General features: G+C 42.8%; 1 protein-coding gene across 3 annotated transcripts in view; it reads left to right on the forward strand.

Moving 5' to 3' along the window:
• The window catches only part of TSHR (thyroid stimulating hormone receptor), a 159,881-nt gene that overhangs the window by 101,667 nt on the left and 43,724 nt on the right, over positions 1 to 14,490 (forward strand). For all 3 annotated transcript variants that reach the window (XM_043472691.1, XM_043472693.1, XM_043472692.1), the window contains 2 exons: positions 451 to 519; positions 13,906 to 13,983. In XM_043472691.1, the coding sequence (XP_043328626.1) occupies positions 451 to 519; positions 13,906 to 13,983 (147 nt within the window). The remainder of the gene's footprint in view (positions 1 to 450; positions 520 to 13,905; positions 13,984 to 14,490) is intronic.

The following is a 14,490-nucleotide window of genomic DNA, read 5'->3' on the forward strand; positions in this document are numbered from 1 at the left end:
TAAGCCCTGAGGATTAAAAGCATGAATACAAATGTGAAATAACATTTTAAATAGAAAACCTATGTGTTCAGATGAATGATGTCTTTTAAAGTGCTCTTCATAAAAAACTGCACTTATTTCTCCATTTTTGACATTGGGTTAACTCCTAAAACTCTGTTTTTTGAGTATATGTAGAATGTTTCTTAAAAAATCTTCAATGATTGCAAGTCCTTGTTCATCAAAGTGAATCTGCTTCTGAGAAACAGGAGCCAACTCTGGAGAATGAGGGCTCAAACTGGGAAATATTATTCCATGTCCCAAAAAAGATATACGGTAAAGTTTTCTTGTAGGGTTCGTAGATGGGATCTGAGAACCTTCATGCACATTTCTGGCAGTGAAAAAATGAAGCCCGACCCAAGGGCCAGCCCTACCTCTAATGGGTCTGATTTCTTCTCTCTCTGTTGATTATAGGAAACTGTACAACAATGGCTTTACTTCAATCCAAGGACATGCTTTCAACGGGACAAAGCTGGATGCTGTGTAAGTCAAGGGTTGCCATGAAAACCACTATCTTTCCCCTACACCTCCAGAAGCCCCCAAAAGGACCATTCAGTGGGTCAGAATTCTGCTAGAGATGGGTTCCCCCAGAACATTCCTCAACCCCAGGGTTAGTTAGAGCAAGACTTGGGGATGATGTTAATAAGCTCTGCAAGAGCAGGCTTTAGCGGACACTTAACACTGACTCCAGTTCTAAACCCCAAAGCTTTATCTTTAATAAAATACAGAACTATAGTGTCACCTTCAATTACCTACTGGGAGTGTGTGTGTGTGTGTGTGTGTGTGTGTGTGTGTGTAAATATTCATCTACTAGGTGTCGAGGCAGTCCTAGCACAGGTTGGAGAAGAATTTTCAGACAGAGCATTTCAGAAGGGAGTGAGTTTATTAAGAAGAGCAGAGATAAAGTGGGCACTGCGAGCCGACCTCTGACAGACCAGGGAAAGCTGACAGTTTTCGTGGGTTAGTAGCCAGTTTTTATAGCCTCAAGACAAAGAAAATTCCTGCTGGAAGGTTGGTGTTAGGTGATTGGTTGGGGCGCTATAGGGTGCCTGCTGGGGTGGGCATCTTTGCCTAATTGGGAGTCAGGGAGCTTGTTCGTGATGATCAGGGGGCTTTGGGCAAGGTTACAAAGGGGCTCAGTCAGCTTCAGAGGTGTCCTTGGTTCTGGGCTCCGCTTCTGTGGCCTTGGTGCAAAGCTCGGCACCTGCGGCCTTGAGGGCAGGACTCCACACTAGGTCCATGAAGTAAACAAGGGTCTTAACTAAGTCCAAAGCTATTCAGACCAAGAGGGTTTTCATTTAGTTTCTTTCTGACATGTTTTCAGGAAAGGTGTCAGTTTATATTTGATTCATTCAGAAAGAGCTGAAAAGCCATATCCCGATTTTGCTTTCGCTGCAAATGAATTATGCCTAGAATAGGATGCAAGCAAAAAAGATAGTCATTGACACGGGTTTCTGTCTTTGTTGTGCTTTTCTATCAGGTCTTTGTGGTCCCGGCATCTGTGCCAGGGCATGCTTCGTGTCTAAGAGCTAGTAGACTGGTTCAGCCATCTGGTGTGTGATTTAACCTGAGCTAGTAAATGACGATTAGCTTTTGTAGAGTCTGCTTTCTACAGTATGGTGGGCAAAGTAATTTGTAGGGCCCTGCTACTATGAAACAACTAGATCACACATTTAAAAGTTTTCTATTTTATGCCATAGCCCCAAAGAGAGGGAAATGACATAAAGTAATGAACCAGTAACTAAAACCAAAGTGGTGGGTAGATAGGGTGCAGTTCCCTTGGACAGCTGCCATCATCCGTGGTGCCAGGAGACGAGACTTTAGTCAGTGAGGAGGCGGAGAAGTGGGGCAAACCCGAGATTCCTGGGTTAATTCAGGGAACCTGGATAAGAGCTGGAGTGGGACCACGCTAGTAGAACCTCTGGACTCCTGGCAGAAACACATGCAAACCTCTGCAGAGGAGAGAACCCCAAGGCAGGCTCCCAGGTATTCGTGTTTGATTTGTTTTATAACAGTTTACTGAGTATTTTTAAACAGTTGTATTTTTTTCAACTTCAGATGTTCTGTTTGCTTTCTAAAATATTTGCCAATTCATTTCTGTAATTCCATCTTTTTCCCCCCTTTAAACATTTCATGCATAGTTGTTTTATGTTCTGGAAAATGATCATTGCAAAATCTGAAGACCTATGTTTCTAGGTCTGTTGTGCTGTATGATGCTTCTCAAACTTTACTGAGCATATAGAGCATTGGGGTGGGAGGGTCTTGTTAAAATGCAGGATCTGATTTATGTAGATCTGGGCTGAGCTCCAGGATTCTGTATTTCTAACAAGCTTTTAGGTGATACGATGTTGCTGGTCCATTGACCGAACATCAACAGGTGGCAAAAATAACCTGTACAATATATGCTAATAAGTTCAACATCATTATACCTTGGTGTTACTCCCTAGTTCTTGCTCTTTATCAGGTTTTTGGATTTCTTAGTACTTTATATCAAGTGAAGATCCGAGCACCTTTCTCTAGACTGTCTAGTTGTGGGCTCATTCAGGTTGATGTTAGTCACTTGTTTAAATATATAATTACAGGGACTTCCTGTGGTCAAGACTTCCAGTGGTTAAGACTCCACCCTTCCACTGCAGGCAGAGAGGGTTCAATCCCTGGTTGGGGAACTAAGATCCCACATGCTCTGTGGTGTGGCAAAAAAAAAAAAACCAAAACCCAAAACATAATTACAGGGTAAGTCTGAAAAGACTCTACTTCTGTCTTAACTTTATGTACACATCTCACACAATCCTTCATATATTTTTCAACACATTTACTGAACACCTTTTACAACCCTGTGTGCGTGTTAAGTTGTTTCAGTCGTGTCTGGCTCTTTGCAACTCTATGGACTATAGCCTGCCAGACTGCTCTGCCCTTGGGATTCTCCAGGCAAGAATACTGGGGTGGGTTGCCATGCCCTCCTCCAAGGCATCTTCCTGACCCAGGGATCAAATCCACATATCCTGTGGCTCCTGCATTGCCGGCAGATTCTTTACCGCTGAGCCACCGGGGAAAGCCCTCAACGATCCTGGAACTGTGCAATACCAAGATGAACAAGACCAATGTACTCCCTGCCCACACCAAACACACATTCCAGTGGCCTCAACTTGAGGGCAGAATATCAAGGGTCAGCGTATACTGGGGAGAAATGTACCCAATCCAAAATACACATTTCAAATAGAAAATAACGCTAACAATCCTTGCTTGGAGACCTAAGCATGATTTTCCATAGTTATCACATTAAAAAATTATTAGCATGCAATTTTAATATTGCATGAGTTTAACCAAATATTTTTCCTCTTTATACCTAGAAAGCCACGACCCTTAGGGCAGTAATCTTCCCAATTCAAATTTTCTATGAATGAAGTGGGGAATTGGGACTTCTCAAAATAATTAAGTCAGCTTGTAGATACTTAGGGTGTAGAGATTTCAGAAGACTGTCACACTGTTAGGGACACCAGGGTCATCACAATGTTAGCATTAAGGCAACAGAGAACCACATTAGCAAACGCTCCATAGGGACAGTGAAGAGCCTTTCAGTCAGGGAGATGAGAACTAGTCACATGACTCTGAATTATCCAGCATGTCCAGATGAACCCAAATTTGCCTGAATCCAAATTACTTTTCTGGAATTCTGGATAAGAAGGACAAGAAACCAACCTTGAATATACAGTAATTCATTTCTAAAACTTTTGTTTTTCCATACGCAAATGATTGCAATGCCCAAAATGAGGATCCATAGACTTCCCTGGTGGCTCAGATGGTAAGCATCTGTCTACAATTTGGGAGACCGGGTTCGATCCCTTGGTCAGGAAGATCCCCTGGAGAAGAAAATAGCAACCCACTCCGGTATTATTGCCTGGAAAATCCCACGGACGGAGGAGCCTGGTAGGCTACACTCCATGGGTCGCCAAGAGTCGGACACGACTGAGCGACTTCACTTTCTATGAGGATCCGTGCTCTCAGTTATTTGCCTCCTTATCTTGCCATGTTTAGTCATTGGACGATATCACCCTCAATCACTCTCGGGTATCTGACAAGAGATTTGGGTATAAAATTCAAACTTTTAAGTTCTGCAGAGCAAGGTTCTCAGTACTGGCTACCAATTTGAATCACCTGAAGAGATTTGGAAGCCCTGATACCTGGATTTTACCCCCAGATATTCTGGTTTAGTTGGTCTGAGTGTAGCCAGAGCATGGGAATTTTTTAGAAGTCTCCTCAGGTGAGTCCAACCTTTGCTTTACGCAAATGTCAAGAACCATAGCTGGACTTCTCTGGTGGTTCAGTGGTTAAGAATCTGCCTGCCAGTACAGGGAACTCAGGCTCAATCCCAGGTCCAGGAAGAGCCTAAATGCCGCCACGGAGCAACTAAGCCCTGTGCCATGACTACTGAGCCCCCAGCACCCTGGAGCCCGCGCTCCACAACAAGAGAAGCCACCACAATGAGAGGCCCAAACACCGCAGCTCGAGAGTAGACCCCACTCGCTGCAACTAGAGAAAGCCCACACACAGCAATGCAGGCCCGGTGCAGCCAAAAATATAAACAAACACCTGTTTTTTTTTTTAATGTGGCTTTTTACATTTGATAGAGCTGTCTAGTGGCCAGGTCAAAGCCAGGACCTGGAACCCCTAGTTCAAGACTCCTTCCCGTATGCCCTGCTGGGATTCACTGTTGCTGACTTACCAGCCACCTCTAGGCCTGGACACCCAACTCCTCTATCTGCTGCTACTTGCTTCATAGCCCAGGATAAGGTGTATCCTTCTTAGTCTGTTAAAGATGTGAAACACAGAAACTAAAAGATCTTGCAGAGGAGTGGACTCACGCTGGAGAAAGGAGGTCACTCAAGACTTAAGACACAACCAGCGGAAGTTTCACAGAACAGTTACACCAAGCACCAGTGTGCTTGTGAGAGTCTGACTTTACCACTGCAGCAAGGTCACCTGCTCAGCCAACTTCCAGGCGAGGTTTGAGTGAGGGGCACCTTGATGAAGAGGCGGGCATGATCGAAAGTTATTAAATTCAAAGAACTGGGACTAAAATCAGTCCATATACCTTCACCATTTTGCTTCAAAACGCCTTGTGCCTGCTCATAACTGGCCTCTTGGTCGTGCTTAGAGAACTCCACAGAGACTTCAGGAGGTTTCCAGAGCGAATCTTCCTTAATCAGCAGACTACTGTGCTAAGAGGATCTGGGTGTAATCCGGTAGCCTGTTATTTTACAGTTTGGACATAAAGTCAGCTGCAGAATATCAAGAAAGTATAGATAAATTTTGTTGAGAAAAAAAAAAGGAAAAACTAACAATGGAACAATAATTTCTATCCCAATTTCTTCCCAGCTTTTGTGGTAAGAGAATAAATCAGGTTGGGGTAAAGGAATGTATTTCCCAAACTATGTTCTTTGAACTCTCTTTCCATAATAAATTAATGAGGTTTACTTCTTAAAAGCTGTTCATGACCTTATAAAGTTAAACAAAGTGTACAGCTGGACTTCTTAGGTCTTTTGATAGAAGAATCTGAATTACTAGTATCCAGTAGGAGGATCTGGAGTAGGAAATGGCAACCGGCTCCAATATTCTTGCCTGGAAAAATTCCATGGACAGAGGAGCCTGGCGGGCCCATGGGGTTGCAGAGTTGGACACAACTGAACACACACATACACATGCACACACACGCACACAACAGGAGGATACAGTATGCAGAGCTTCTTAGGGAGGTCTTGGTTCCAGCAGCCTCTCTCTGGACCGGTATGCCACAGAATACTTTTGGGGGGAAGCTACTTAAGTCAGAGAATGAGACGTTTGGATGGCATCCATGAACATGAGTTTGAGCAAACTCTGGGAGATAATGAAGGACAGGGAAGCCTGGTGTGCTGCAGTCCACGGGGTCACAGAGAATCGGACAGGACTGAGAGACCGAACAACAAAAACTCTCAAGAAAAATCTGATAGACTGCTGTGTTGGGAGGCAGGTAAATTTAACAAGGTTTGTTCAAGAGGCAGGATAAGGAGGATATAAGAGCCAGTAAAGTTTCAGATCATTCTGGGGTCTTCTGAAGTTAAATCTATGAAGAGGTTATGAAGGGAGACTGTTTCTACCTTCCTACCAGCCTTCTTCTCAGACCATATCGTGGGCTCTGTGAGAGCCTTGGCTGATGGGAGAGGGTTTTTCTGTTGAAGACAGTGGATTTTAATTCACTGATTCCCCGTTCTAGTCACTGCTATCCCTTGAAACATAGGAAAGAATCAATACATCATTTTCACATACTTTCTTGACATTTTTATGTAAAATCTGGAAGGGTTTCACAAATGTGGGAAATATTTCTTAACTGAAAATCATTTTTGCCTTGATTTTTAGAAGTCTAGAGCTGAGATCAGCAAACTTTCTCTGGCAAGGGCCAGATAAAAAATAGGTTGGTCTTTGTGGGCCATAAGATCTCAGTCATTGTTATTCAACTCTGCCTCTGTAGTGTGAAAGCAGCCACAGGCAATTCATGGTCACATGTGGCCACATGTCAATAAAACTTTATTTATAAAAACTGGTGGCAAGTAGAATGTGACCACATAGTCATAGTTTGTGAACATCTGATCTAGATGAGGCCATGAAATTAAAAGATGTTTACTCCTTGGAAGGAAAGTTATGACCAACCTAGAGAGCATATTAAAAAGCAGAGACATTGCTTTGCCAACAAAGGTCCATCTAGTCAAGGTTATGGTTTTTCCAGCAGTCATGTATGGATGTGAGAGTTGGACTATAAAGAAAGCTGAGCACTGAAGAACTGATGCTTTTGAACTGTGGTGTTGGAGAAGACTCTTGAGAGTCCCTCGGATTGCAAGGAGGTCCAACCAGACCATTGTAAAGGAGAGCAGTCCTGAATATTCATTGGAAGGACTGATGTTGAAGCTGAAACTCCAATACTTTGGCCACCTGATGCAAAGAACTGACTCATTGGAAAAGACCCTGTTTCTGGGAAAGATTGATGATGGGAAGAGAAGGGGACGACAGAGGATGAGATGGTTGGATGGCATCACTGACTCAATGGACATGAGTTTGGGTAAACTCTGGGAGTTGGTGATGGACAGGGAGGCCTGGTATGCTGCAGTTCATGGGGTCACAAAGAGTCAGACATGACTGAGCGACTGAACTGAACTGAACTGATCTAGATGTAGATATTCAGTGAGGATGACCATTGTGTCACGAAATATGGAGTCTGTTTCTCCCAACTCTGTAAAAATTAAATGGCTAGCATGGGATAAAGATAAGAAGTATCTGGATAAAAATATTCTAGGGTTTGAAAGTTCATATTCAATGATGAAATAAAACAAAGATTTTTTTTTTCCAATCAGTATTTGAAATCTAAACTTAATCTCTGATCCTGTTATAAAAATAAATGTTCCATCTATTCATTCTATCCTAATTTTTTGATTCCTGGTTGATAGAAACTAAATTTTTCTTAGCTTCATTCTCTTCAGTAAAAGGTATCCTAATAATGCAAGGTAAAAATCGAAATAGTAATCATGATAAAGAGTCCTGGAACTGGAAGAAGATAAATAAGGGCTGAGCTGCAGATGGAGAAAACAGAGGTCAGGTTTCCATAGTAATAACAAAATAGTACTGACTTTGTGATTTTAACATGGAGCTGTTGCCACCAGCCTCAATGCGAATTGCGCTTTAAAACTAATGTAAACACATCAGGATTCTATAATTACCCTACTAGAGTTCAAAGATTTTATTGATGTAAAATACTTTAACTTCTAATTTAAACAATTGCTCATCCAAAACAGTGATTATTCCCCATTATCTGCCTCATGTCAGTGTGCTGAAATGAGCAGATTTGACCTCCCCGAGACCTATTTTTTTAGTGTAACTGAAGAACATGACTGCAGCCAAGTTGGACAAGTTCCACATTGAGAACAAGCACTGATGCCTCCGCAGCAGTTGGGTAATTAGTTAAAAGTTCATGAACGTGATGGCTGGTGCGCGGGCCTGTGACTTCACATGGAGCTCTGCACACTGTCACCACTCAGATGTGAAATTAATAACAACACCAGCATCCCTTGCTCAGCAGGAGTTGAACCGCTCTCAGTGGCGGGTTAAGTCACACATCCGTTCTTTGGAACCTCTTCTCCGCCCCTCCACACCATCAGGCACGAGGATATGTTGCTTATCTCAGAACGTTTCATTCTCTGTAGAGTACTTTCTATCGTCAAATTCTAGCAACAAGCTACTAACTGACCGTAAACATTTGGGCAGGAAAAAATACCGTTTTGACGGGCTACGGGGGCACTGCAACACCAATCCTTATGCACAGAGACGTCAACACAATCCATGTACTAATTAGCATCACACATTATTACAGGCAAAGCCCCACAGCTTGGAGCCCTGGGAAAAGATGATCAGAGCAAAGATTATAGGATCAGGCAGGCTATTATTTCTCATGGAGTAAGTATTTGAACAGCTTGCAGGATATGCTCCAAGGCTGGCTCTTACCTCTGCCTATGGAAACCTTGAGCATTTTCTCACCTGTTGCTGTTTACAGACAGGTATTAGTGAGCATCACCGACTCAGTGGACATGAATTTGAGTCAATTCTGGGAGATAGTGGAAGAGAGAGGAGCCTGGCATGCTGCAGCCCATGGGGTCTCCAAGAGTCAGACACAACTTAGCGAATGAACAACAGTCCTGATTTCTGCTACCAAAAAGTTTATGGATCACTGAGAGCTGGACAGTTATTTTCCAAATAACTGATGCTATGAGAGGGAAACACAGTTCCCTACAGAAGTATTCCCATGAGAGTCTCACAACATAAACAGGTACCCTACAGGGATTATGGAAATGCAGGCTGAAATTCTATCTTGGAGCCGCGATGTATCCTAAAACACCCTAGAGAACAAAGCTTAGCGGCACCCACAGCTTGCCTTGCTGCAATGTCCTACTTCTCCCTCCGACATGTCCTCACCTAAACATAATGTAGAGGGTGCCTCCAACTAGGAGGTACCCAGCACCTGGACTTCCATGTGTTTATTCAGCTTGTTTTTACTGAATGGCTGCTACGTGCCAGGTGTGAGTCCAGTGGGGATGAATGTGAGCCATGTCTGCAGTACTGAGTTCATCAGTTGGATAGTCTTCCGCACCTCACTCCTGACCATCTTCATTTTTCTGACCACGCTGTTCTTCCGTGCCTGTGAGATACACAGCACTTCAATCAGGGCAGGGCTTAACTCCCCTCCCCTTACCTGTACCCCACACCCACCCCGACCCCCATATGAAAAAATCTGATATATCTTTTCTACGAGGAACTTAATTTCTTCCAAGAAGTTCTCAAAGAGGCATACATGCTCCAAAGAGTGAAAAAGTATGGAATACACACATGGAGCAGTGTCTATCTTATTTTTAAAAAAGATACCAGTCGTTTTCAAATAAGCCCTTCCTAGTATTTCGAAATCCTTTCAAGAAGTCTTTCTTTTCACCGCAGACTCCAAGACGTTCTACTCTTTTTAGTCTTTTACATTCACCTTGTCTGTGGAAGAGAGAGTTTAGATGATCACACAAATATTCCCTCAATATGAAATAATCATCGTCTGGAGTAGGTTACCCATGCAGCCCTACCAAGATTTGTGATTGATTTACCCAAGCTGGCTTACAGACTGTGGATTCTAGAGGAATCAGGATAAGTCAGGGTCAAAGACTCAATTTAAACTTGACGTTCCCCGTGAACATTATATGATACATGGGGCTGATGGAAGTCCACTCTTCCTGAATATTAAGGCTTCTGCAAATGTATTCTCCCACCCCATCCACTTTGCTTCAGAAGGAAGGTAGAATCAGCAATCTGAACCCAAGGATAACACTTCATGGCATTATCATCATCTGTGATAAGAAGATAGCCTCCAAACTGCCAATGGCAGAGTGGGGGTTTCACTTTTAAGCACCTCGTTATTTCTAAGGGATGAAGTGTACAAACAATCCTTGGTTTTAGAGAAGGCAGCCTCCCCCCAAGACTCAGTTCATCTCTGTTCAAGTTGGCTGCACCCTCTCTTCATCCTGCTGCTCCCCTCCTGGACTCTGGCTGGCTTTCCCAGTTTAAAATCTTCTGCAGCATTTCTGGTAAACTGTAGCACTTATCAACCAGCCTCCTGATCCTTGGGGGCGTATTGAATATCCGATGAAAACACTGCAGAATTGGACAAGCAATTATTTAGTTTTACAATAATTTCTACTGATTAGAGCAAGCCGATTTTCACTTGCGGCAGTCAGAGATGAGGAGGAAAAACTGAGATGAACTCACCAATCCTTACTTGATTTTCAGCAGTCTGGGAACAGAATGTGATCTGCAGGTTGTGTGGTCCAAAGAGTACAAAAGGGGACGCAAGTCAGCGTGGCACTTGTGCTGAGTCTGTTGTCTTTTTACAAAATCATGCTGTTCAAGATCTTCTCTGCAGTTCTTGTTTCTCCAAGGTGGCTTTTGTCTGCTCTAGCTATCACTGACCATGAACTCTGTAGACACGTTGAGTTGAAGGAGAGTCAAACAGTGTTCAAATGAAGTCTTTGAGTGAGACTTATATGACAGCCATTCATCCAGAAGGCACAGACTGGCTGCTGGAACCTCTTACTTGGGTCTTTGTACATATATGAGGTTAATTGGCCCCCTCCCTCCATTTTTAGACTTAACAGTACCCTGGAAGCTTGCTATCCAGCCATTGCCTGAAGAGGCCACATCTGGACCATACCCTGTGGCATTTGTAAACAAGCTGCTTGTCACTGCCATCTGAGGAGTCAGTTGTTGCCAACACACCATATGATGATTGATTCTCTATTACTTTTTCCTTACAGTGAAAGTTTAGCATGGCCCACCTCACTATTTTGAAGGAAAAGTGCATTGCTTTTTTGATTCAATCCTTTACACCTTCATTCAGGAGATAGTTACAGAGGCACTGAACTGGGCATTGGTGATATAGCAATGAGTAAGAAAAGAGCTTACATTCTGATTGGGGAGACAAACAATGAAAAAGTAAACAAAGAAGCAAGATAATCACAGACTGTGGTAATACCGTGAAGGAAATAAAGAGTACAATGAGGAAAACAGGTGGTGGCTACTTTAGATCAACTTCGTTCTGAACCTCGATTTGAAAACAGGTGTAAAAGATCACAAAACGTATTAAAAAGCAGAGACATCACTAGTCCGTCTAGTCAAAGCTGTGGTTTTTCCAGTGGTCATGTATGGATGTGAGAGTTGGACCATAAAGAAGGCTGAGCACCGAAGAATTGATGCTTTTGAACTGTGGTGCTGGACAAGACTCTTGAGAGTCCCTTGGACTGCAAGGAGATCCAACCAGTCCATCCTAAAGGAGATCAGTCCTGAATGTTCATTGGGAGGACTGCTGCTGAAGCTGAAACTCCAATACTTTGGTCACCTCATGCGAAGAGCTGACTCATTGGAAAAGACCCTGATGCTGGGAAAGATTGAGGGCAGGAGGAGAAGGGGACGGCAGAGGATGAGATGGTTGGACGGCATCACCGACTCAGTACACACGAGTTTGAGCAACTCTGGGAGATGGTGAAGGACAGGGAAGCCTGTTGTGCTGCAGTCCACGGGGTTGCAAAGAGTTGGACATGACTGATTGAACAACGACAACACTGTATGTAGTCGCAGTATTTGTCATTTGGTTAACCCCTCATCCCCCATCCAGGAGAGGGAGACTTTGTTGGCGGTTGGTAAAACTCTTCGTCCAGCTGCCCCAGTGGAGACCCTTCTGTGGCTCTGAGGCTGCCCTCTCTTCTTCAGGTTCCATCCTGGACAAAGGACTGGAGGAGCAGACGGTGGGCCAGGAGGGGCCGGGGGCCTGAAGCTCATGGAAGCACTGCTCCTGCTCTGCCTTCTGACCAGCGACAGAGGCCGCCTCCCCCAGCTCAGCCACAAACACAGCCACCCTCCCTGTCCTCAGTCTCCCCCCGAGATTCAGAGAAAGGGAGGAACAGCCAGTTCACCGAGGGCAAGTTCCTCTGTGCGGGCTCTGGAGAAAGCATCCTTCTGACTCAAAGTGTTCGTGGCATACTGTTCCTTTTTTTAAAATTGAAGTATAGTTGGTTTGTAACGTTGGGTAGGTTTCAGGTCTACAGCACTGTGATTCAGTCAGAGATATATATACATATAGTTTCTCAGATTCTTTTCCATGATAGGTTATTCCAAGATAACTGTACCAAGTATAGTTCCCTGTATTACACAGTAGATCTCTGTAGTTTACCTAGTTATCACACTGTCCTTTTTTATTAAACTGCTTATGTTGGAGTATAGTCGATTAACACTGTTGTGATAGGCTCGGGTGGACAGCAAAGGGACTCAGCCATACATATACATGGATCCATTCTCCCCCAAACTCCTTCTCATCCGGGCTTCCAAGTAACATTGAGCAGAGTTCCCTGTGCTATATAGTAGGTCCTTGCTGGTTACCCTTTTACATATACCAGTGTCATGCTATTCTTATTAACCATCATCCTCAAGAATTTTGCATCATGAAGAGCAAGCACCATAAGCAGAAAAATGGAAGCATTATCTATATCTAAACAGATCTCCAAAGAGTCTCCACTATATTCACACTGCACCAACAGGTGACTACTCACTGACTCTAAACTGACTTGTCTATATGGTGAATTATTCTAAACATGTGTAAATTGAGATCATTTATAATAAGGAGATTATATATATACATACACACACACATATATAATCTAAAAGGAAATAAAGATATATCTAGAAAGATACATATATCTATAAAGATATATTTATCTAAAAAGAAATTAAAAATATATATTTATATATGTAATACTTGGTTTCTTTTTAGATAACTTTGTTTTCTAAAACAGCTAGGAGAAAAAAGCCAGTTTCAAAATACTTGAAAGCTTTTATCCATTTAGAGGTAATTTTGTTTTTCAGAATCCCTTTATGACTTAAATTGCTTCAAAAATATTTACCCCTCAAATGCCAACGTGTTTTCAAAATGGAAAGATCAAAGTGTCCATCAAACCACTTCCATGGAAGCTATATTCTATAATCTTATCAGTATAACCTGCCCCTGCTCAGAATTGCCAGAGAAAATGCAGACCAGCCAATTAAATGTGAATTTCACATGAACAACAAATAAACTTTCAGTATAAGAATGTTTCAAAAATTACGTGGGAACTATTTATACAACTGACACACACACATACACACAATTTATACTACAACATTATCCAGTGTTTATCTTAGTATCCTGCATTATTACTTGCAAAGTCTGGCAGCCTTTCCCCAAATAAAAGATCTGAGTCTGCCAGTCCCCATCGCCACTCACCACCTTCCCCACCTTCACTGAATGCTTGATATAAGCCCAGGCATCAAAAGTAAATGGAAATATTGATCCGTATTGAGGAACAAAAATTAATTTGGTTGGTATTGAAGAGAATTAAAAAAACACAGTCACCACTGGCCAGGTAAATAGGGAATTGGGCAACTTATATAAAATCTTTAAAATATGTAAACTAGATCATAAGCAAGTTCACTTTCAAAGACTTCAGCCATAATGAATGCATCTAAACCTTGCACAGTTGAAACCTAGAATATTTTGAGTGCTTAAGACAGAAGAAGGTAAGATGTTTTCTAAATCCGTGTGTGTGTGTGTGTGTGTGTGTGTGTGTGTGTGTGTATGTGCTCAGTCGCTCTTTGTGACCCCATGGTCTAAATTCCTAAAAAACAGCTAGTGGCTAAGGAGACCACACTCACATTTTATTTTGGTATTTATATTAACTTGCTTAACCTCGCCTAATCCATTCTCTCTGTGTGTGTCTCTCTTTCCAGTTACCTGAACAAGAATAAATACCTGACAGTTATTGACCAAGACGCATTTGCAGGAGTTTATAGTGGACCAACCCTGCTGTGAGTGAGACACATGGGAGAACATTTGCCGTTTGGTGCAGGGGAGGGAGGGGAGTAAGACGATGAGCTGATGATGTTTATGAGGGGAGAACGCTGTTGTCTTGGATAAAGGTTTCTGCTAGTGCTTTTCTGCCCAGCTGTACAGGCTACTGTTCAGAAGAAAGTCCTTGTCCTTCGAGACTCAGAGGGTCCCACACTCCACTGTGCCATCCTGATGCCTGATGCCACCTTGGTGTGGACATTCATGAAGGCCCTCTTGTGGAAAAAAAGACATCTTTGAGCAGCTGATGTTTGCAGGCATGAGGTCTACAAATAGGCAGAGGGCACTCAGTCTTTGCCGAGAAACGACTGTGCATTGCACAGTGCACGGCAGTAAGAAGGAAGAATATGAATAGCTTGATTCGTATCTGGGAAAACTTACAATCACTAGAAAAGAAAAGATGTGAACATTTTTGTAAAGCAGCATGGAAAAAACTGTATGTTTGCAGTTGCTCTGATTTATACTGC

Source organism: Cervus canadensis, chromosome 6 (assembly GCF_019320065.1).
Source record: "Cervus canadensis isolate Bull #8, Minnesota chromosome 6, ASM1932006v1, whole genome shotgun sequence".
NCBI lineage: Eukaryota > Metazoa > Chordata > Mammalia > Artiodactyla > Cervidae > Cervus > Cervus canadensis.